General features: G+C 41.4%; 1 protein-coding gene across 2 annotated transcripts in view; it reads right to left on the reverse strand.

The window, feature by feature from the left end:
• Positions 1 to 4,953: 4,953 nt before the first annotated feature.
• Positions 4,954 to 25,315, reverse strand: part of smyd1b (SET and MYND domain containing 1b) — an 86,807-nt gene continuing 66,445 nt past the window's right edge. For both annotated transcript variants that reach the window (XM_072256710.1, XM_072256709.1), the window contains 5 exons: positions 19,785 to 19,980; positions 17,557 to 17,649; positions 13,698 to 13,861; positions 12,333 to 12,501; positions 4,954 to 8,293 (listed from right to left, as the gene is read on the reverse strand). In XM_072256710.1, coding sequence (XP_072112811.1) covers positions 8,135 to 8,293; positions 12,333 to 12,501; positions 13,698 to 13,861; positions 17,557 to 17,649; positions 19,785 to 19,980 — 781 coding nt within the window. In that variant the 3' untranslated portion in view covers positions 4,954 to 8,134. The remainder of the gene's footprint in view (positions 8,294 to 12,332; positions 12,502 to 13,697; positions 13,862 to 17,556; positions 17,650 to 19,784; positions 19,981 to 25,315) is intronic.

Below are 25,315 nucleotides of genomic sequence, written 5' to 3' on the forward strand. Positions count from 1 at the left end.
TCTCTCATTACAATGTCTCCAGCATCATTCTGAATTGGTCCTATATCTACCTTGACTCTTTTACCCTTTATATACTTAAATGCTTTTAGTATCTTTGATATTGGTTATCAGCTTCCTTTCATAATTCATCTTTTCCTTCCGAATGACCTTGGTTTCCTTCTGCAAGGTTTTTTTTTTAAAAAAACTTCCTAATCCTTTGTCTTCCTACTAGCTCTGAGCTCTGGCTTCCTCGTATGCCCTCTCTTTTGCTTTACTGTGGCTCTGACTTCACTTGTCAGCCATGGTTGTGTCTTTCTTCCCTTTGAAAATTTCTTGTTTGGAATATCTATCTTGCACTTCCCTCATTTTTCACAAGCTCCAGCCATTGTTGCTCTGCTGTCCGTCCTGCAAATGTCAGTCAACTTCAGCCAGTTCCCCATTGTAACTTCCTTTATTCCACAGAAATACCATAACATGAATATGGAGCAGGCAATTCTGGATTTAGTATTGTGTAATGAACCGGACTTGATAAGGGAACTCGAGGTAAAGGAGCCATTATGAGGTAGTGACCATAATATGATAAGTTTTAATCTACAATTTGAGAGAGGGAAGGGAAAATCGGAAGTGTCAGTATTACAGTTGAACAAAGGGGACAATGGGCCCATGAGGGAGGAGCTGGCCAAAGTTGACTGGAAAGATACCCTAGCAGGGATGACAGTGGAACAATAATGGCAGGTATTTCTGGGAATAATATGGAAGGTGCAGGATCAGTTCATTCCAAAGAGGAAGAAAGATTCTAAGGGGTGACTGTGGATGACAAGGGAAGTTAAGAACAGTATAAAAATAAGAGAGGAAGTATAACATAGCAAGGATGAGTGGGAAGCCAGAGGATTGGGAGACTTTAAGGAGCAACAGAAGATGACTAAAAAGGCAATACTGGGGGAAAAGATGAGGTATGAAGGTAAGCTAGCCAAGAATGTAAAGGAGGATAGTAAAAGCTGCTTTAGGTATGTGAAGAGGAAAAAATTAGTTAAGACCAAAGTTAGGCCCTTGAAGACAAATGGGTGAAATTATTGTGTGGAACAAGGAAATAGATGAGCTGAACAGGTACTTTGGATTTGTCTTCACTAGGGAAGACACAAACAATCTCCCAGATGTAATAGTGGCCAGAGAACCGAGGGTAACAGAGGAACTGAAGGAAATTTGCATCAGGCACAAAATGGTGTTGGGTAAACTGATGGGACCGAATGCTGATAAATCCCCAGGGCCTGGTGGTCTGCATCCCACACCAAGGGTACTTAAGGAGGTGGCTCTAGAAATCATGGATGCATCGGTAATTATTTTCCAGTGTTCTATAGATTCAGGATCAGTTCCTGTGGATTGGAGGGTAGCTAATGTTATCCCACTTTTTAAGAAAGGAGGGAGAGAGAAAATAGGCAATTATAGACCAGATAACCTGACATCAGTTGTGGGGAAGATGCTGGAATCAATTATAAAAAATGAAATAGTAGCATATTTGGATAGCAGTAGTAGGATAGGTCTGAGTCAGCATGGATTTACAAAGGGGGAAATCATGCTTGACTAATCTTCTGGAATTTTTTTGAGAATGTAACTATGAAAATGGACATGGGGAAAGCCAGTGGATGTAATGTACCTGGACTTTCAGAAAGCCTTTGATAAAGTCCCACATAGGAGGTTAGTGGGCAAAATTAGAGCAAATGGTATTGGGGGTAGAGTACTGACATGGATAGAAAATTGGGTGGAAGACAGGAAACAGTAGGGATTAATGGGTCCTTTTCAGAATGGCAGGCAGTGACTAGTGGGGTACTGCAAGGCTTGGTGCTGGGACTGCAGCTATTTACAATATACAATAATGATTTAGATGAAGGAATTAATTTGCAGATGACACAAAGCTGGGTGGCAGTGTGAGATGTGAGGAGGATGTTATGAGAATGCAGGGTGACTTGGACAGGCTGGGTGAGTGGGCAGATGCACAGCAGATGCAGTTTAATGTGGATAAATGTGAGGTTATCCACTTTGGTGGTATGAACCGGAAGGCAGATTACTATCTGAATGGTGTCAAGTTAGGAAAACAGGAAGTACAACAAGATTTAGGTGACCTTGTTCATCAGTCACTGAAAGTAAGCATGCAAGTACGGCAGGCAGTGAAGAAAGCTAATAGCATGCTGGCCTTCATAACAAGAGGAGTTGAGTATAGGAGCAGAGAGGTCCTTCTGCAGTTGTACAGGGCTCTGGTGAGACCACACTTGGAGTACTGTGTACAGTTTTGGTCTCCAAATTTGAGGAAGGACATTCTAGCCATTGAGGGAGTGCAGCGGAGGTTCACAAGGTTAATTCCTGGGATGGTGGTACTGTCATATGTTGAAAGATTGGAGTGACTGGGCTTGTATACACTGGAATTTAGAAGGATGAGGGGATCTGATTGAAACATGTAAGATTATTTAAGGATTGGACACGCTAGAGGCAGGAAACATGTTCCTGATGTTGGGGGAGTCCAGAACCAGAGGCCATAGTTTAAGAATAAGGGGTAGGCCATTTAGAATGGAGTTGAGGAAAAACTTTTTCACCTAGAAAGTTGTGGTTCTGTGGAATGCTCTGCCTCAGAAGGCAGTGGAGGCGAATTCTCTAGATTCTTTCAAGAAAGAGTTAGATAGTGCTCTTAAAGATAGCGGAGTGAAGGGATATGGGGAGAAGGCAGGAAAGGGGTACTGATTGTGTATGATCAGCCATGATCACAGTGAATGGTGGTGCTGGCTTGAAGGGCTGAATGGTCTACTCCTACACCTATTGTCTATTGAGAGGATTTGAGCTAGAAGTCAGGAGCAGATGGGCAGTGACTTGGCCACCACTGCTGGCCTGCCAACTAGAGAGTGTAGTGGTTAAGGGTTAAAATGTTCTATGAAGGTTGGCCATGACATCTGCTCCTGGTCAAATGCTATGGTTTCCTCATCAGGTAACTGTAGAGAGCACCCTGGTATATGACACAAGCAAGAGATCTTTGATTAACCAATAAATGAGCACTATAACTCTCTGGTGTTGAGATTCCCAATAACTCATGCAGCAGTGATATCTTTATCCCTTCTCCCTATGTTTATATTTAAAGTACCTCAACTATTAAATGCTTGAGGTCAAGGTCTTCATGATGTCTTCCACAGACCACTTTAGCCTCTGAGCTTGTCCATCATGAAATCCAATCTCATCTGCTCTTGGACACAGACAAAGCTCCTACTTTTTAAAGTATATCCAGATCTTCACTCTTTGATTAGAACCTTTTTTTTTAAGATGTGAACCAACTAACCTTATTTAAGGTTTTCCCCATATCCACATCTACTGGCTGCCAGTGCAATAATTGAAGCCATTCTGTACAGCCATCCTTAAATAATGCTGAGACTTTTCCTGCTGCCTCAACCCTTTGCGTGGTTCTCCTTGGTCTGGGAGATAGACAACTAAGATTGGAAACCAAACAAGGTGCTGAATGAGCAACACTTTGTAGCCTTGGTGTTAATCACTGGATGGTAGGTTGTCTATTTGAAAGATATTGCTTAGGTGAATAAGTGGGGTGCATTACTTTTTTTGTGGTTTGGCTGGAAAGGAATGTGGCCATTACTAGCAAGGCCTGACTTCACTGTCTATTATTGCTATGTATTGAAGCTATTTTTGGAGTACTCAAGTATCAACCACAGTGGAGTTGCATATGGAGTGCAGCAAACAAGGACACTAGCAAACCTGATGGGCTTTTATTACAGCCCAGGTCATGAGTAAAACATGGTTCTTTTAAAATTCCATGTTATTAACTGAATTTAAATTCTATCATTGCTGCTGTAGAATTTAGACCTGGGCTCTAAATTGTTGGGTCAATTGTTTGGATTCTGATGGTATAAACTACTGCAGACTGTGGCCCAGATTTCCCTCTGAAATATATCCAGTAATGTGAGTCTGCACACTACCACTCCAATTCCAAAACTCATCACCTCTTATGGATGGCATCCTAAACTATCTGTTTTCATAAAAGGATTTTTTTTTTTTTTTTTTTTTTTTTTGGTTTTGTTTCTCCTGCCTGTATGCTGCTCTTTGTTCCTGGTTTCAGATGGCAATCTAGTATCTGCAGTCCTGGAGCTTGTTGGTATAAGGCTTGCATGGTAGAGCAGTGGTTAGTGAAATGCTGTTACAGTGCCAGCAATCACTGATCAGGGTTCAACTCCCACTGCTGCCTCTAAGGAATCTGCATGATCTCCCTGTGACCACATGGATTCCCTCCAGGTGATCAAGTTTACTCCCAAATTCCAAAAGGCTTGCGGTTAGGGTTAGTGAGTTTTGGGCATGCCAGAAATATAAAGGATCCCCTGCACAATCTTTGCTGATATAATGCAAAACTGACACATGTCACGGTTCTGATGTACACATGACAAATAAAGCTAATCTGTTTTAACTGCACTGCCAACATTATGCACACGTGATGGGAGGAACGAACCTTCGGCCTGTCACTCCGATACCCAACCTTGTTCTGGCCAGCGATGAACATCTGGTGCTCTTTGGACCTGTTTTTATCCAGGCAAGTGCAGTCATTCTGTCATTGATGCTGATGAGATTGTAGAAGTGGACATGGCATTTACATCTTCAATACATGCTGATACATTCTTATGTGCATATTTTTCCATATCTGTACTTTAACCTCTAACTTATTTTTATATTTATAACTGACAAATGTTTTGTTGTACGTTGTGTTATAACACCCCCAGCAAATTCCTAATACATGTAAATGTACGTGGCAAATAAAGTTGATCCCTGAGCCTTGATCCAAAGTTAGCATTCTAAATGTAAGAGGTGTTAGCACTACCTCCGAATTCACTGAATTAAACCATAAAGTAGAAAAGTCCCCAGATTGTCTTTTATTCAAGATATTGGAAATAAATGCAAGATCTCACACATTTTACTAAAGACGCAAACACCAAATTACACCCTGGTAGCTTTTCATTTATTCTAGTCTGTTCATTGACATTAAGTGAGAAGTCCACAGCATCACAAAACAAAAACCTTTGTTTTAATCCTTAATGAAAATAATTTCAAGCACCAACTTGAGTAGCTGATCATGCCCATTTATTTCATTGACAAAATGGGCTTGGATGGGGGGAGAGATTAGATGTTTGATTTTTATATTTGCCTTCAAAACTGCTGGAGGATGATAAGCCGTCCTTATGCAGGACCAAATGCACATGACACAGTATTTGTGCTGCTATCTTGCATCTCCATACAAACTAGATCCAGTCCCGGCCTCTGGCATTGCCTATGTGGACTTTACATGTTCTACCTGTGATCATGGGCATTTCCTCTGGCATCCCAAAGCTGTGCAGGTTCTTGGGTTAACTGACCCCTGGTGGAGCTGGGTGGAAGTAGAATATCAGAGGGAAAACAGGATGAGTGCAATTTAATTGGTACAGAGGGAACTGACTAATTTTGGCATTGGACTATTGAGCGAGATGTATGCTCTATATGGGCCCTTTGATACTTCCATGCTGACCATCCTTACCAATCTACAGTAATCACATTTTCCTCCACTTTCCATGTCTTGTGCTTGTTAAGTTTACACTGAATTCACTTAGACCCAAGTTGACAATGATGCTTAAACCCAAAGTTCTGTAAATATTTGCCCAGAAATTCCTTCCGTTTTGATCTTTTTTGTGGTCTACAGCACCAAGCGGGTAGTTCGCCCAGACTGAAATAAACTACTGATCGGTTCATTCTCAACAAGTGATATTTCTGCTTGAAATATTTTTTCTAGAAAAAATATAGTTGAACCAGGATGTCCCTTTAGAACAGAGGAGGAATTTCCTTAGCTAGTGGGTGATGAATCTCTGAAATTCATTGTTACAGATGACTGTGAAGGCCTCACTATTTCAAATGTTTAAAGCGGAGGCTGATCAGTTCTTGATTAGTAAAGGTGTCAGTTACGGGAGAAAGCAGGATAATAGGCTTGAGAAGGATAATCAATCAGTCATGGTGGAATGGTGGAGTAGGTTCGATGAGCCGAGTGGATAATTCTGCTCTTATATCTTCTAATTTGTGGTTTGTGACTGAGATTCAATAAGTTATGAGCAAATACAAAATGTCACAAGTGAGGGAGAATTTCAAGTCATGTCTTCTAAATAATTCTCTGGGACAGAGGAGTAGAAATCTGTTCTCTGATGCTTATATTAACGTCTTATTGTTGCATGCTGAACTCCACTTCTGAAATCTGAATGTATTAGAGTGAGTGAAACAACTGTCTATGGGTGAGAGCTGGTGGGAAGGAGGGAAGAGGCTTGTTGTGTTCTGTGTTGTTCTGTCGAACATTTTGGCATGCTATGTTCATGCTGGAATGTGTGACATTTACAGGCTGTTCCCAGCACATCCCTAAGTAGTTATGGAGTCATTGAACATGATAGTCCATCTATTCTGTGCCAGACCATTCATCTCCCTAGTCCCATTGACCTGCTTCTGGACCATATCCCTCCTACCCATGTACCTATCCAAATTTCTCTTAAATGTGAAAATCGAGCCCACATCCATCACTTGTGCTGGCAGCACATTCTCACCACCTGAAGATGTTCCCCTTCATGTTCCTCTTTCTTTTGGTAGGTGACCAAAACTGGGCACAATACTCTAAATTAGGCCTCACCAATGCCTTTTACAACTTCAACATAACACTCCATCTCCTGTGCTCAATACGTTGAAGGCCAATGTGCCAAAAGCTTTCTTTACAATCCTATCTACCTGTGACACTACTTTCAAGGAATTATGAATGCTGTTTCCCAAATTCCTCTGTTCTACTGCCCTTCTCCGTGCCCTACCACTCACTGTGTAAGACCTACCCTGGTTCATCCTCCAAAAATGCAACATTTCACACTTGTCTGTATTAAATTCCATCTGAGATTTTCCAGCCTATTTTTTCCGGCTGGTCCAGATTCCACTGTAAGCTTTGATAGTCTTCCTCACTGTCCACTACACTCCCCCAATCTCAGTGTCACCCATAAATTTGTTGATCCGGTTAACCACACTGTCATCTAGATTTTTGATATCTATGACAAACAACAATGGAGCCAGCAGCCATCCCTACAGCACTCCACTAATCACAGGCCTCAAGGCAGAAAGTTAACCATCTACAACTACACTCTGCCTTCTTCGCGAAGCCATTATCTAATCCAATTTACTATCTCATCTTGAATGCCAAGCAACTAAGGCACCCTGACAAACCTTTCATGAGGGACCATGCCAAAGGTATTAGATAATATCCATTGCCATGACTTCAGCTTTTCTCACAACTTCCTCCAGAAACTATAAGATTGGTTAGACATGAACTACCATGCTCAAATCTATGTTAACTATCCCTAATAAAGCTGTGTTGGTTGTCAACACAAATAATGCATTTTACTGTATGTTTTGATGTACACATGATAAATTAATCAGAATAAGTAAATGAAAAGCTCACTTTAAGTGAGCGAAGCTGTGTTCAATAAAGATTTTTAAAAATCCACAAATTCTGGAAATCTGAAACAGGAAAACTCAGCAGGCCAGGCAGCATCTGTGGAAAGAGATGTAGTCAACAACTGAGTTCTGACAAAAGGTAGCAGACCTGAAACTTTGATTGTTTCCTCTTTCCATGGATACTGCCTCACATGCTGATCAGTTCTAGCAGTTTCTGTTTTGGTTTAAGCTGTGTTTCACATGTCTGGGTTACAAATAGTGCAACTTACAGCATAGAAAGGAGAATGAAATTGTACCAGAGGACCATATCTTTTTAATTACCATTTTCTAAAACAAGTCATGTTCTTCAACTGAATCTGAGATTAATTCCCAGCCTTTTCTTCTCCCCACCTTTACCAGAAGGAGACACATGAGATAGCAGATACTGGAATCTGCATCAGCACACAAAGTGCTGGAGGAACTTGATGGATTAGACATCAGTGGTGGATGGTAATGGATAGTCAACATTTCTGGTTGAGGAATGAGTCTAACTGAAGGTGCTCAATCCAAAACATCAACTGTCCATAGATGCTGCCTTACCCACTGAGCTCCTCCAGCACTTTCTGTTTTGCAATAAGTCACATCACGTGAATGAGTTCCAAATGCCTGCAGAATATGATTAAACTTTGGGATCCTATTTTCTTCTGTGGAAAAGCTCCTTGATGTATTCGCCAGCTGGTTCTGCCATGACTTGCATTTTCTGATTCTTCAGTGCCACCTCTCTCATCTGATAGTAAAGGAATTCGTTCTCCTTGAACATTCGAAGTTCCATTTCGGTCTGACATCGCATTGTCTGTGAAGAGGACATAATACAGATCATCAGTCTAACTTAGGTGGGAACACCGGCAGCCTGGTAGAAGAAGCAGTCGTGCTCATTTATACTATCTGCAGTAATAAATTACCAACAAAATGTGACCAAACAAATTGATAAAGGTTCAAGTTCAAACTTAATTATCATTCAATCATATATGCATATAGCCAAATGAAACGGCATTTCTCTGGGTCCAAGGTGCAAAACACATTATCAGCAACACACTGCAAATAGCACGTGTTGTTACAATTTCAGAAGAAACATACAGTCACAAAGAAAAAAAAAATAGCCCGAATCCCTGAATGTCATGGCTGTAGATTGTCCTGGTCTAGATTGTTCTTCCACTGAGTAGACAGTAACGAGCCAACACCAGAGGGAGCACTGACAAGAGAGGCCAACTCCCAACTCCCAACCCCCAACCCATTACGATTCCAGTGTGCCCAGCAAAGGCCCTTGCTCTGTTCCCTGAGCAGCTGCGACAGGTTGCTGCATCCAAGGTGACCTCACAGCCGAGGTCTAATGCTCACCACAACAGAGGCAATGCGGCTCCCCTGTTCTCAGTCTTGCCAATGAATGAACTTGCAGTATTCTACACTATCAATGTCCAACAGGATCTTGCGATCCCAATAGAACACACAAGATAATCACTCATTCTACTTACTGGATCGTGCACCATCTCAGCACAAAGGTATGCAACAAGTTCAGGCAACAACACAACGATACGCAATAAATCCAGCTCTATCACTATCGAGCAACTCACGGATGGAATTGTCCTGCAGGTTTTGATGTTCCTAATATCCAGCAGTGACTTGTGATCCTAAAGACATACAAGATGAGCAAGGTGCACCTTTGATTGGACCCAATCCGGAAGGTAGAGCAGTGGGTGTGGTGTATATGGATTTTACTAAGGTTTGGTGAGGAGGAATTTCTTTAAGCAGAGGATGATGAATCTGTGTAATTCTTCACCATGGATGGCTATGGATGCCAAGACGTTGGATATATTTAAAGCGGAGGTTGATAGGTTCGTGATTAGTAAGGGTGTCAATGATTATGGGAAGGAGCAGAAGAATGAGGTTGAGAGAGATAATAAATCAGCCATGATAGAATGGTGGAGCAGAATTGATGGCTGAATAGTCTAATTCTGCTCCTGTATCTTATGGTTCACCATAGTAGGCTCATCCAGGAAGACAGGAAGCCTGGGATTTAGGGAAACTTGGCAGTGTGGATTCAGAATTGGCTTGCCCACAGAAGGCAGAAGGTGGTACTAAATGGAGCGTATTCTGTGGTGTTCCTCAGGGATCTGTTCTAGGCTCCCTGCTCTTTTTATAAATTATTTGGCTGAGGAAGGGGAAGAGTGGGTTAGTAAGTTTTTATGTATATGACTCAAAGTTTGGTGACGTGGATAGTGTAGAAGGTTGTCATAGGTTACAAAGGGATATAGACAGGATGCAGAGCTGGGCAGGGAAGTGGTAGATAGATTTACATCTGGAAAAGTGTGAGGTAATTCACTTAGAAGATTGAACTTGAAGACAGAATATGGGGTTAACGGCAGGACTCTTAACAGTGTGGAGAAACAGGTGGATCTTGGGGCCAAATACATATATCCCTCAAAGTTGGTTAAGAAGGCATATGGGACATTGTTCTTCATTAGTTGGGGGATTGAGTTCAAGAGCTGTAAGATGTTGCAGATATAAAAAAAACTCTGGTCATACCACATTTGGAGTATTGCATTTGGTTCTTGCTGCCTCATTGTAGGAAGAATGTGGAAACTTTAGAGAGGCTGCAGAGGATACATTAGAGAACATGCCATGGGGAAAGGGTGAACAAGCTCACTTTGGAGAAAAGGAGGATAGAATTGCATAGAGTTATGAGAGGTATAGATAGAGTGGACAACCAGTGCCTTTTACTCAGGGTAGCAATGGTCAATACCAGAGTACATCCATTCAAGATGAATGGAGGAAAGTTTGGAGGAGATGGCAAAGGAAGGCTTTTTATTACAGAGAGTTGTGGATGCCTGGAATGTATGGTGGGGAGGTGGTAGAGGTAGATACTACAGGGACATGTAAAAGACTCTGACACATGGATGTAAGAAAAATGAAGAGTTAGAGGCTATGTAGGAGGTAAGGGTAAGACTGATCGTGGAGAAGGTTTATATAGGTTGGCACTCTGCTGTGTTGTTCTATGTTCAACACAACAAAAGACACACATTGACAATTTGAAAACACATTCAATCAAGAGATTGGGGTTCTACTGTTGGGTTTCACAGAGCTGGAAGCAATGCGCAATCAGGCATGATGGAATGGTGGAATGGACTTGATGGGCCAAATAGTCTAATTCTGCTCCCATTATACTCCCCCAGAAAATCAGCTGTATTATTATATAATTAAATTATTATTGTCACATTTTCCAAGCTGCAATGTTTTGCATGACAACCATACAGGTTATTTCATTACATCAGTACGTGGGCAGTAAAAGGGAACAGCAAATACAGAATTTAAAATAGTGTTACAGCTACAGGGAGTATAAGCAGGCAGACAATTAAATGCAAGGCCATGACGAGCTAAATTGTGAGTTCAAGTGTCTATATTATACAAGAGGTCTGTTGGATAGTCTTATAACAGCTAGATACCTGGAGAATTTGTCCTTTAACCTACTGGTACATGCTTTCAAGATTTTGTGTCTTCTGCTCAATAGGAGGGGGTAGGAAGGAGTGAGAAAAGAGAATGGCTGTGGTGGGAGAGGTCTTTGGTTATGTTGGCTTTTTTACCAAGGCAGTGAGAAGTATATATACATTCTTGAAAATCAAAGAACAACAGATGTCTTCACCTGATTTCAGTCATTGATGTATTAATCTGTCTTATGCTTGATGCTGTGAAAGCCATGATCCTAACTAACAGATCCAATACACAGTCATTCTCAGTGAAGACTGCAGTTAAGCAAGGCTGTGTTGTCTTCCCAATGCATTTTTACAATCTGTCTGACTGCAGCGCAGCCCATCACTGCCAATGCATTCCTCAAAGCAAGGTCGTTACAACGCCAGGGATCAGGTAGCGGGATGCATGAGGCCTGAGGTCAGTCTCGCTAAGCCGTGGCCAACTTGTTCAGTGGAGTGTATATCTCACAGCAACTTCTATACTCTACTAATTTCTCCCTACTGTGCAACACTAACAACAATAAAAATCCAGAAAGCAACCCTGAAAAACAAGAACCGCTTCCCCTATATCTCAAGAACTTCTAGCAGAGATGAATCTCACTGATAAAAGTTGTTTCCCTTTTATTATTTCATTACAACTCTTCACCTTATTCTTGTGTGCTTCTCTGAACATGTTGACAATGTCTTGGACATTGACCCAAGATCTGCTAGCACTGTAGCTGAACTACTGATGTTGAGGTGATCTTGTTGGAGGTGAGGTACAGCATTACAGCGAGACAGACTGAAAAGTGTTTGGTTGACACCATAGCCTTTCACAATACCAGTCTCTACAGAATCTTTCAACTCCACAGGAAAGATAACTGAACCAATGTCAGCAACTTCTCCCAGGTGAATATTCCTGAACATGATGTGTCCTACTGATACTCGTCTTGAAAGACCATATTGTTCATATGTCTTACACTAATCTCCCAAAGCAGACACTCTCTTCCAAGCTCTGATGTGGGAAAAGATTACTGGTGTGGACAGAGGAAAAGACGCAGGGATGTTACCAAAGCCAACCTGAAAGAGCGCACCAATCCCACTGGTGAGAGGCATCAGCTGTCCATGACTGTTCAAAGTGGGATGGAAATGAGTATCTTGAACCCATGCTACAGAAGCACACAAGAACCTACATAAATGTTTGACAAACCACCCCAGACTTTAAGAGCCATGTGGCCTACTCCTGCTTGTGTGCTTTATATCTGAGAGGAAGCAGGCAGTCTCAATCTTGAGAAAATCAGCTTCATCCATGCAGTACTGCATTCAAGATTCAAAACCGTCAAACCATCAACGTCACCCTCCAGTTAAAAGAGCACCCTTGGGACTAACCTCAAGATCCTTGGTGATGGGATGGGTTGGGCCATGTGTTACCAGGATAATCCCATATGCTTGGCAGATCATGGCATGGCCGGATTCTATGAGGCCAGCGTGCCAGTGGGTCACTCCAGCCCTCATCAGAGCCATTCCCAACTGAGCATTGTTGTGATGGTAGAGCTTCCTATGAACAATGAGAATGTTTTGTTAGGAACTCTTTATATAAACACAGCCTTAGTCCCGCTAATCCCCATCAACAATTACACCCAGCCTCTAGGTGTAATAAACCTTTCAGGTAACTTGATGTTTCTGTCTATATCAGCCATCATTTGGTGATATCTATTGTCTTTACCCCCTTTTCCTTCCTCTGGGAGCGGAGGATGTGTCCAGTCTGACATCCTGGGCATTTACTGCTCTACATTTTCACAACTCTCATGTTCTTTTTTCTGTGTTCCTGCTCTCTAGCTCCTCCCATTTACTCATTGACCAGATAAAGTGCAGGCCCTTCAGCCTAAATCGTTGTAACCTGTAACCAGATTTTAACCTATTCCAAGATCAAACAATGCCTTTTCTCCCACATACCCCTCCATTTATCTTTCATCCATGTGCCTAGCTAAGAGTCGCTTAAATGCCCCTAATGTATCTGCCTCTACCACCACCCCTGGCAGCACGTTCTACATACCCACCACTCTCTGTGTAAAAATAAAACTACCTCTGACATCCCCCCACCCAAACTTTCCACCAATCACCTTAAATTTGAGCCCTCTGATAATAGCCACTTCTGCATGGGGAGAAAGGTGCTGGCTGTCCACTCTATCAACGGGGTGAATGGTAGCTAATCAGTTATCACAAAACAATGCTTTACAGCAGGCAGCTGTAAGATCAGGGTTCGATTCCTACCACTGACTGTAAAGAGTTTGTACATTCTCCTCGTCACTGCATGAAATTCCTCAGGATGTTCCGATTTCCCCTCACGTTCCAAAGAGGTACTGTCAGGGTAGTGAGCTGTGAGCATGCTACGTTAGCACAGGAAGTGATGCAGCACTTGCGGGCTGCCCAGCACAGTCTTCGTTGACAGGCAAAGCATTTTTACACGTTTCGATGTACATGTGATAAATAATAAAGCTAATTTTTATTCTCACATACACCTCCATGGAGATGCTTCTTGTGCATTGATAATAAACTTGATTTTGACTTTGGACTGACCTACTTGAACCCATAACCTACTAAGCCAAGAGCAAGAGAACAAGCAACTGGGGCAAAACTAATTCAGGACGTAGGGAGAAACTGCAAAATAATGAGAAACACCCCACGTTACAGACACAGATTTTCTGATCTACAACAGTTTGTTGGTTATGGGAGGTGCCGACTGGTACTTACAGATATCCCTCCACCATCTGCTTGGCGTACCCTGCTGCTTCTTCAAAGTACTGCAGGTAAGAGAGGACTTCGGAGGCGAGGCTCAGTATCTTTAGCTTGTAAAGGTTTGTATCTGCCAGAATAGGCTCCTGTCTCTTCAGGCACTCCCGGCAGAGCTTCACAATCTGACCATGCACAAATCAGCCACCACAAATGCACCAAGAGAAGACAACAAGAAAAGAGGAATAAAGACAGTTTAATAACACCTTTGGTAGTATATCATCTCTGGAGACTTTTCCCTCCCTCCTTATCTGCTTACTTTGCAACTTTATTCCCTGGAGCATTGGGGAATGAGGGGGATTTTGGAGGACTGTGTGCAGTTCTGGTCACCTACCTAAAGGAAATATATCAATAAGATTGAAAGAGTCCAGAGAACATTTCTAAGGACGTCACTGGAACTTGAGATCCTGAGTTAAAAGGAAAGGTTGAACTGTTTTTTTTTTGGAGCATAGGAGAATGAGGGGAGATTTCATAGAGGTATACAAAATTTCTCTGTTCCACTGTGAATGTCTTCAAGAAAATGAATCTCAAGGCAGTATATGGAGATATACTGTATATGTACTGTGCTATGAAAATAAATTTACAGTACTTTGAACTTGGAACTTGGAATTATGAACGGTACAGATAGGGTAAATGCAAACAGGGTTTTTCTGCTGTGGTCGTGTGAGATTAGGACTAGAGGTCATAGTTAAGAGTGAAAGGTGAAATAATTAAGGGAAAATCGAGGGGAATCTTCTTCACTCAGAGGGTGATGAGAGTGTAGAACAAGCTGCCAGCTGAAGTGGTGGTTGCAGATTCGATTTCAACATTTCGCAGAAGTTTGGTTAAGTACATAGATTGGAGGGGTTGGAGGGCTATGGTCCCAGTGCAGAACGATGGGACTAGGTAGAGAAACAGTTTGCATGACCTAGATGGACCAAATGGCCAGCTTCTATGACTCTATAACTTTGGGTTAGTGCAACTCTTGAGTAGGATCAGAGCTCTGCCAACCAGTGTGCAAAAGGCAACAAACTGTGCAAATACAAGATTTAATCTTGATTTAAAATGCAAACTCATAAAAGATTCCATACCTTACTATAAATACAAGCTTGATCCAATTTTAGAGTCAGAGTCCCACAAATTATATTACATCTGATTCATTTTTACAGACGTGGCCAAGTGGTTAAGGTGTCGGTCTAGTGATCTGAAGGTCACTAGTTCGAGCATCAACTGAGGCAGCGTGTTGTGTCCTTGAGCAAGGTACTTAACCACACATTGGTCTGCGACGACACCGGTGCCAAGCTGTATCGGCCCTAGTGCCCTTCCCTTGGACAACATAGGGGAGACCTGCAACATGGGCAACTGGAGGTCTTCCTTACAACCTTGCCCAGGCCTGCGCCCTGGAAACCTTCCAAGGCACAAATCATGATCTCATGAGACTAACAGATGCCTATATTATTACAGATAGGACAATCCATAATAACCACCCAGACATAATATTACAGAACAAGCAAGAACATTAACTTAATAGATATTGCCTTTCCAAATACACACAACCCTCAGAAATGAATAAGTGAAAAACACCAGGAATATGCTGAATTAAAAGAGGAAATTAAAGACCTGTTATATCTATATCTCAGGCCTCCATGTGACTCTTTCATAGTCACAACAAACATGTTTCTAGGGTTGTCACTGAACTCAAGATGCTTTCTGATAAGTGCAAGAATATGCAGGAAATGGAAGAACATGTATCATGTGCAGGCAGAAGAGATTTAGCTGAATTTGACATCATGTTCAACACAGATGTTGTGGGCTGAAAAGCCTGTCCTGTACTGTATTGTCATGTGTAAATGTTATATGTTCCAAAAAATTAGCAGACCGTTAAGAACTCTGCTGGATGTGAAGTGTAAGATTTTCAGGATAGTTGGACTAATTTGTAAATGTAGACTGCCTCAATGAGCCCTGGATCATGGCTAACTAATTTCTACAGTCAATTACACGTTCACAGGAGCACCAAGTTATTGACAGTTTTGTGAAGTGAGGAATGCCAGTGCCAACAGTTCAGTCATCTTTAGAACATAGAGCATAGAACATTCAGTAGAACAGGAATAGAACATAAGGCACAGCAGTAGTGTAGCAGTTAGCACGACGCCATTAAAGCTCGGGACGTTGGAGCTTGGAATTCAGTTCCATTGCTGTCTGTAAGGATTTTTAGCATTCTGCCCATGAACATGTGGGTTTCATCTGGGCACTCCCACTCTCCTCCCACATTCCAAAGGCACATCTGTTAGGAGCCTAATTGGTGGGTTTCCGGGCTGGAAGAGCCCAGTATCTCTAAATGAAAATAAACAGCACAGTATAGGTCCTAACCTACTCTAACCACGTAGCCCCCCATGTTTCTATCGTCTACGTGCCTATCTAAGAGTCTCTTGATTGTCCCTAATGTATCTGCTTCTACCACCAAATCACCCCCACCCCCAGAAGCATGTTCCATTCATCCACCAATCTCTGTGTATAAAAAAAACCTATCTCTGACAGCCCCCATACTTCCTTCCAAACACTGTAAAAGTATGTTCTCTGGTACTAGTCCTTGCTGCCCTGGGAAATAAGTGCTGGCTGTCCACTTTATCTAAGCCTCTTATCATCTTGTATACCTCTATCAAGTCATCTCACATCCTCCTACACACCAAAGAGAAAAGTCCAAACTCGCTCAAACTTTTCTCATAGACATGCTCACTTATCTAGGCAGCATCCTGGTAAATGTCCTCTGCACCCTCTCTAAAGTATTCACATCCTTCCTATAATGAGACGACCAGAACTGAACACAGTATGAAATGTGGTCCACTAATACAGACTCCAACCACTGTGGTGAGCTTGGCCAATTATTATTTAAGTACAAGAATTGCATCAAATGAAGTGGTGAACAAGGAAAAAGGATGAAGATTAGGTGATACTTTTCTGAAGATAAGTGAAATGAATCATCAGCAAATGGTGGAGACTCACAGTTCACCCAGGATCTCCTGCATACCACGTAATTATAATGGTGTGCCAATCACAGACTTTAACTTTATGACAGATTCAGGACCTAAACACTCCCTGTATTAGTCAAAGGTCATGTAGTGAAAATATTTTGTTCTATGTGGATCTCTTTGCCTTTCAGATGAACTAATCTACCAAAGGTTCAAAGGTTCGATGTTTCAAAGTTGATTTATTATCAAAGTATATGTCATGATATACTACCATGGGATTTATTTTCTTGAAGATATTCACAGTAGAACAAAGAAATACAATAGAATTAATTTTAAATTATCAACAAAGACTGACAAACAACCAATGTGCAAGAGAAGACAAACTGTGCAAATATAAAACAAAACTAATTAACTAAATCAATCAATCAATAAATAAATAAATAGATAAGTAGATAGATAGATAATATTGAGAGCATGAGCTGTAAAGTCCTTGAAAATGAATCGATAGATTGTGGAATCAATTCAGTGCCGATGTAAGTGAAGTTATCCATGCTGGTTTAGCAGCCTGATGGTTGAAGGGTAATATAATAGGGCAACATGTTGGGAAAGAAAGATAACAAATAATGGGGCAGTTAAGGGGGCAAATGTAAAAACTGTTTATCAATATATTTTTATTAGTCTCCCTTTGCACAAAAGCCTCACCTAAACTAAACTTAAATAGATAAAACATGCTGAGAGTATTGTACAGATTTTCCTTCTCTACAAACTCAAGCGCTATACCCGAAGAAATGGTGCACAGGTACAATTAAACATTATAAAGTATCTAGTTATCAGGATTGATTAAAGCTTAGTGAACAGCTGATTTCACTTACGTTCGCCCAGAGACCTTCTTGTCGATCCTTCTCAACTTTTTCCAATGTCTTCTTTGAAAACTCAATGACTTCTTTCACTGTTTCTTCCGGTGGCTGCAGTTGTACAAATATGTAAGACACTGGCATTTTATTATTATCTAAAAAAGAATTAACACCTCTCTGAATCTTACTGTTGTTCCTGTCTGCATTCTCATAGCAATACAAATTGCTGTAATCTGCTGGAGGAACTTAATGTGTCGAGCAACATCCCTGGGAGGTAAAGAATTGCCAGCACTTTAGGACAAAATCCTGCAAACCTTCTCATTCCCAATCCTTGTTGTATTCTCACAGAGTTGTAAACCACAGAAATGGGCTATTTGGCCCACGATATTTCTCACTGGAATTAAAAGTCTATTACTCAATATGAGCAAATTTTAAGCACATTGACAAAGGATTTGGAATTAATCAATATGATTGAATTGAGATTGTCAAAAGTCCAGGACTGAAAGACTTCAATGTCTTAGAATTGTGAGTGTTGGATGAGTTGGGAATACTGAATGTACTAGATTTCAGGACGCTGGATGAATTTGGATTGGGGTGTGTTGAAAGACTTCATATTGAGAACGTTAAATGAGTAGAATTGGGAATGTTGAATGAGATTGGAGTGGGAATATTGAATGAGTTTGGTTTGGAAACATTGTATGAGTTTGGATTGGGAATATTGAGTAAATTCGTACAGTATTAGGAATTTTGAGTCAGTAGGATTGGGAACGTTGAATGCGTAGAATTGAAAATGTTGAGTCAGTAGGATTGGGGATGTTGAATGAGTAGAATTGGGAATGTCGAATGAGTAGGATTGGAAATATTGAATGGGTTTAATTGAGAATGTTGAATGAGTTTGGACTACCTGTTTAATATCCTGAGACTGAAGGAGCTGAATGTCTGCCCACAAGAAAACAAATCGTAGAATTATATGTGGTGACATACAGTGATGCTAGAAAGTTTGTAAACCCTGTAGAATTTTCTCTATTTCTGCATAAATATGAGCTAAAATGTGATCAGATCTTCACGTAAGTCCAAAAACTAGGTAAAGAGAACCCAATTAAATAAATAATACAAAAAACATTATACTGTACTTGTTCATATATTTATTGAGGAAAATTGAGTTTATATCAGGGAAGCGGAAATCCCCATGACAACCACTCTGTTATTTTAACACATTTCCTTAATCTGATCTTATTACCTGATCCTCAATGTCCCGGTAGCTATTAAGGGGGTCTGTCATACAATCCCACCTGTGTGATTGCACCCTTCCTATTCCTGAGTTCTACCCAAATGAACTCAATGTCTGACCCCTCCATTATATCTCCTCTTAGTGCAGCCGCGATATTGCCCCTGATTAGTAGTGCAACTCCACACCCCCTTTTACCTCCCCTCTATCTTTTGAAAAACTCGGAAAACCTGGTAGATTAATCATTCATTCCTGCTCCTCTCTCAACCAAGTTTCAGTAATGGCTACAACATCGTAGTTCCATGAACTGATTCATGCTCTAAGTTCATCACCTTTACCCATAACACTCCTAGCATTAAAGTATACACACTTGAAACTACCTGACCCATCATAGCAGTTATTTCGATTTTGCCTTTCAATATTTTTCCTGATATCTACCTTCTGATCCTTCTCTTACTGACCTAGGACTCTGGTTCCCATCTCCCTGCAAAACTAGTTTAAAGTCTCCTGAGTAGCAGTCTTTCAGTCTGTCTAATGTGGAGTGAGATTGGGTTGGGAAGGGGGCAGGGAGAGGGGAATGATGGTTGGGAAAAGGGAAAGGGAGAGGGGAGGGAGCAGGAAGCACGAGAGAGGCATACTGTAGTGATCAATTAACCAACTGTTTGGAATCAAATGACCTTCCCTGGTGTCTTGGGGCTGATTGTGTCCGCATCCGCACTACCCTCCACCCCGGAACTCTTTCTTTGCCACCTTTTCCACACCCCTCCTGCAGCACTTTACCCTCAGCATTCCCAATATTCTTTGCTCCCACCAGATTTACAAACTTGCTGTCTACTCCACATTGACAAATTTAGTACTGTGCAAAGGTCTTAGACACCCTTGCTATATACACGTGCCTCCGACTTCTGCACAGAACTGTAAGCTGCAATAAAAAATAAATAACAGTGTAAATGAGGAATTGCAAGGAAGTGTTGATGAGAGGGGAAGGGAAGGAGGTCCACACTGCAGCTAATTTTACCTTTTTGCCATCTTCGTCTTTGACACCCTGCATCAGGTCATCTTTGATTCCCTTTTGGCAATGCTCACAAGTGCAGTCGAAGTAATAATGCTGCTTGAGCATCTTGCGCCTGTCCGCACTGAGATTCAGGAAGTCCACATATGATACCGTCATCTCCTCCCCGTCCTTGATCTGCTGGATGGCCCGAAGTTCAATTCTGTTGATCAAGGAAAACATTCATTTCACCGCTGAGGTGGGGCCGTAAACATCACAGATGATTCCCCTCCTACACGTGATCCCCCTCCATGTGGGGCTGCTGTACCAGCCCATCCACAGGGCTTATGAACCCATTCACATCAAACAAAGCAATGATGCTGGCACAACGGTGAGTGGAAATAATATGAACAAATGGGACGCCATGGTAGTGTAGCAGTTAGGGAACACTATTACAGCTCAGGGCATCGGCGTTCTGAGTTCAATTCCAGCATCAACTGAAGGAGATCGCATATTCTCCCCTGAACCACCTATATCAACTATAAATTTGCTGACGATGCAACCATTGTTGGTAGAATCTCAGGTGGTGACGAGAGGGCATACAGGTGTGAGATATGCCAACTAGTGGAAAGGTACCACAGCAACAGTCTGGCACTCAACGTCAGTAAGATAAAAAAGCTGATTGTGGACTTCAGGAAGGGTAAGACGAAGGAGCACACACCAATCCTCATAGAGAGATCAAAAGTGGAGAAAGCGAGCAGCTTCAAATTCCTCAGTGTCAGGATCTGTGAGGATCCCAACATATTGATGTAGTTATAAAGAAGGCAAGACAGCAGCTATCCTTTATTAGGAGTCTGAAGACATTTGGCATGTCAATAAATGCATTCAAAAACTTCCATAGATGTACCATGGAGAGCATTCTGACAGGCTGCATCCCTGTCTGGTATGAAGAGGATCGAAAGAAGTTGCAGAAGGTTGTAAATCTAGTCAGCTCCATCTTGGGTACTAGCCTACAAAGTACACAGGACATCTTTAGGGAGTAGTGTCTCAGAAAGGCAGCGTCCATTATTAAGGACCTCCAGCACCCAGGGCATGCCCTTTTTTCACCGTTACCATCAGGTAGGAGGTATAGAAGCCTGAAGGCACACGCTCAGCGATTCAGGAACACCTCCTTCCTCTCTGCCATCCGATTCCTAAATGGACATTGAGCCCTTAGATACTACCTCACTCTTTTAATATATAGTACTTCTGTTTTTGCACATTTTTAAAATCTATTCAATATACGTAATTGATTGACTTGTTTATTTATTATGTTTTATTTTATTATTATTATTATTCTCTCTCTCTGCTAGATTCTGTATTGCATTGAACTGCTGCTGCTAAGTTAACAAATTTCATGTCACATGCCGGTGATAATAAACTTGATTCTGATTCTGATTCTGATTCTGAGCTGCATGGGTTTTCTCTGGGTGCTCCGGTTTCCCCACACAGTCCACAGTTAGTAGGTTAATTGGTCATTGTAAATCAGCCTTTACTCAGGCAGGTGTTAGATCAGTGGGTTGCTGGGCAGTGAGGCGATTTGGGCCAGGAGGGCCTGTTCTGTGCTGAATCTCTAAAAACAACTAAGTATAAATGTGCAAAGTTTTCAACACATGCTTTTTCCACAAGGAAGGACATTTGGCTTTCTAGCAGTAATACAGTCCAGGCAAACAAATTACAGTAAGTTGCAATAAAAAATAATATTGCAAAAGAGAAATATTGATGTTGTGTGCATGGGATGTGAGGAAGGGAGGTGTGCTTGATGTCAGCAAGCTATTTGGCTGCTGTAAATTTAATAGGTGGCTAACGAATTGAAAGGGAATTGATTCAAGATTATTTAATGTCATTTCCATTAAGTAAGGAGAACAAATAAATAAGGGAAACAAATAAATTATATGGGAGAACAAATAAATTGTTACTCTGGATCCAATGCAGCACAAAAAACTCAGTAAGATAAAGAACACATTAATAAAACAACACAACAAATATAAATATGTAAGATAGCTTATATGCAAAGAATGATTATATGTCCATAAAGTGACACTAGGCCCAGGTGTGTCTGTATATAAGGTGACTCTGGTAAGAAATGATAAAGTAGTGGTAGTGGAAAGTTTGTGGGATGGGTTCGTGGGTGGAGGTATCGATCAGCCTTACTGCTTGGGGAAAGTAACTGTTTTTGAGTCTGGTGGTCCTGATGTAAATGCTACGTAGCATCCTTCCTCATAGTCATTCAAGGTGAGATGAATGTGGCTTCCACATTAGAGAGATTAACAAATGAAACATAACGTATTTTTGTTTAAACTAGAAAAACCTTTTCAGAAATATCAGCCGAGTTAGCGGCAGTAAGAACTGTATCATTACAAGGCAGAATGGCCCGAGACTTTGTGTTGTCTGAAAAAGGAGGCAGTTGTCCCTAAGAGGACAAGAATGGTGTACTTGTATCCCTGATGAATCAGAAAATATAACTATCACAAGCTCCAGAAAAAAAAAAACAGGGGATCAGTTACATAATTACAATCCTCCAGGTGGATGGTGGCCATTTGGAATCTTGAGTAGGTGGTAGGCTCTATTAGTTCACAACGGTACAATATTGAGTGCAGTAATACTTCAGTGCACATATAGAGCAATACCCACATAGGGAAGGAATCGGCCTCTTATTCCTGTATATTATAGAGGAAGGAGAGCTCCAGGGGATGAGGGAAACAAAGAGAAGGATTATTTAGTTATGAGACCTTTACCTTTGAGGTATGAAGCCCCTATAGCTGAAACTAATCTTTAAAGTTGATTTTATGATTTAAAATGAGGGAATTGTAGAAGAAGGGTCAGCAAAAAAAGGTTAATGAATAAAATAGCTAACTTCCATTTTTCTATTTGAATTTTGTGACCTAATGAACCTTTGTAACCCAGTGTCCTAAACTTAGACTTTCAGCAGGCAGTCTTTCATAATCAGGTTGTAGCAATAAGAGCAAAAAAGAGGAACATACATTCATATGACTTTATTACTGTCTGTTTTATGATTTTAAATATCTTGTGCTACAAATGTACCTATCTGTTCCTGGTTATGTATATCTTCTTGTGTAACAGAATAACTTGCATGCCAGTAGTCATGTATATTCACCTGTTTAGAAGTATAAGCATATACCAAAATCGGTCTGTCACTTTGAGCTTGCACATTTCTGCAGGCTCTCCAGGATATCATGGTGAATAAAGTATCACTGCTTGAAGTCTTGTCTCTAAAGTCATTTTTTTTTCCAGTCTGGAACAGAGTCTTGAGCTCTTCCACCTCCTCTCTGTAGGCTGCATCATCATTGTTGGTGATGATGTCCTGTTATGTACTCTCTGGATTCAGGGCATTCGTGTATGAAAGGGAACAATTTGAAGGAGGAAATAAATTGCAGGGATACAGGGAAATACTGAGAGAGGGACAATTTTCAATGTTTTTGACTGAAAGTGCTTTGTTCTCAAGGCTTTTGAATTGGAATTGCCATGTTTTCTTAGGTCTGCTCGTCTTTCATAAACGACGTAATATGGGCACACGTTCATAATTCTACACTGATCCCACTTTTATTCTGCCTGCATTCCCATCAACCCTCTCTTCTCCAGGTTCAGCCACTCACCTGCACTCCAGGGACAATTTGCAATGGTCAATTAGCTTTAGAATACGGGAGTAAGCCCACGTGATCGCAAGCAGAGCTTCAACTCCACATAAGCAGAACCAGAAGTCAGAATGACATGCAGGTTGCTAAAACAGTGAGGCAGCAGTGCCACAGGCGGGAAGGAATGTCATTTTCTGTTAAACAAAAGAAGTTCTCCGTGATTGGCATTGATTCAATGGGCCAATGTTCTTTGAGAACACATCCAGTGTGTCCAGAATCAGAATCAGATTTATTATCACCGGCATAGAAAACATAGAAACATAGAAACATAGAAAATAGGTGCAGCAGTAGGCCATTCGGCCCTTCGAGCCTGCACCGCCATTCAGTATGATCATGTGACGTGAAATTTGTTATCTACAGTCAAAATCATCTGCACAGCCAGCAGTCATTGACAACAGATGGCAAATAATGTTTACAGTATAATACATGTAACCTTATATGAATAACTATTGGGTCAGTGTGCTTGAAATTAAAGCAACATTTAGTCAACATGACTATCATGGAAGGAATTAATGCTTCCATAGAGTGGCACCAATAGAGTGGCAAGTTCCTGGTGTCAACATCTCTGAAGATCTATCCTGGTCCCAACATAATGATTCCATCAACAAGAAGTGAAGAGGTGAATTGGTATGCCACAAAAAACTCTAAACAAATCTCTACAGATGTACTGTGGAGAGTATTCTGCCTGGTATGGAAGGGCCACTGCGCAAGATCGGAAAAAGCTGCAGAAAGTTACAGCACCATCATGGGCACTAGCCTCCCCACCATCAAGGACATCTTCAAAAGGTGATACCTCAAAAAGGCGGCATCCATCGTTCAGGGCCCCCATCACCCAAGGCAAGCTCTCTTCTTATGACTGCCATTAAAGAGGAGGTACAGGAGCCTGAAGACACACACTCAATGCTTTAGGTATGGTCTCCTCACCTCCACCATCAGATTTCTGAATGGACAATAAACCAACTCATGAACACCACCTCACTATTTTTGCTTTCTTTTTGCGTTACACACTTAATTTATTTTTATACTGTATTTATATTTTTATTGTAATTTATACTTTCTGTGTATTGCACTGCACTGCTGCTGTAAAGCAACAAATTTCTTGATATTAAACCTGCTTGTGATTCGGATTCTGCCTCTCGATGTCCAACACACATTCAGCCAGCGAAGTTGGCTTGCAGGTACAACAGGTTATTAAGAAGGCAAATGGAATGTTGGCCTTCATTGCTGGAGGGATTGAATTCAAGAGCAGGGAGGTCATGCTGCAACTATACAGGGTACTGGTGAGGCCGCACCTGGAGTACTGTGTGCATTTCTGGTCTCCGTACTTGAGGAAGGATATACTGGCTTTGGAGGCAGTGCAGAGGAGGTTCACCAGGTTGATTCCAGGTTAATCTATGAGGAGAGATTGAGTCGCGTGGGATTATACTCTCTGGAGTTCAGAAGAATGAGAGGGGATCTTAGAGAAACATACAAAATTTTGAAAGTGATATATAAGATAGAAGTAGGAAAGTTGTTTCCATTGGTAGGTGAGACTAGAACTAGGGGACATTGCCTCAAGATTCAGGGGAGAAGATTTAGGACGGAGATGAGGAGAAACTCTTTTTCCCAGAGAGTGGTGAATCTGTGGAATTCAATGCCCAGGGAAGCAGTTGAGGCTTCTTCACTAAATATATTTAAGAAACAGTTAGATAGGTTTTTACATAGTAAGGGAATTAAGGGTTATGGGGAAAAGGCGGGTAGATGGAGTTGAGTTTACGGACAGATCAGCCATGATCTTATAGAATGGCGGGGCAGGCTCGATGGGCCGGATGGCCTACTCTTGCTCCTATTTCTTATGTTCTTATGTTCAACGTCTAACCATTG

The sequence above is a fragment of the Mobula birostris genome, chromosome 4, assembly GCF_030028105.1.
Source record: "Mobula birostris isolate sMobBir1 chromosome 4, sMobBir1.hap1, whole genome shotgun sequence".
NCBI classification, from domain to species: Eukaryota; Metazoa; Chordata; class Chondrichthyes; order Myliobatiformes; family Myliobatidae; genus Mobula; species Mobula birostris.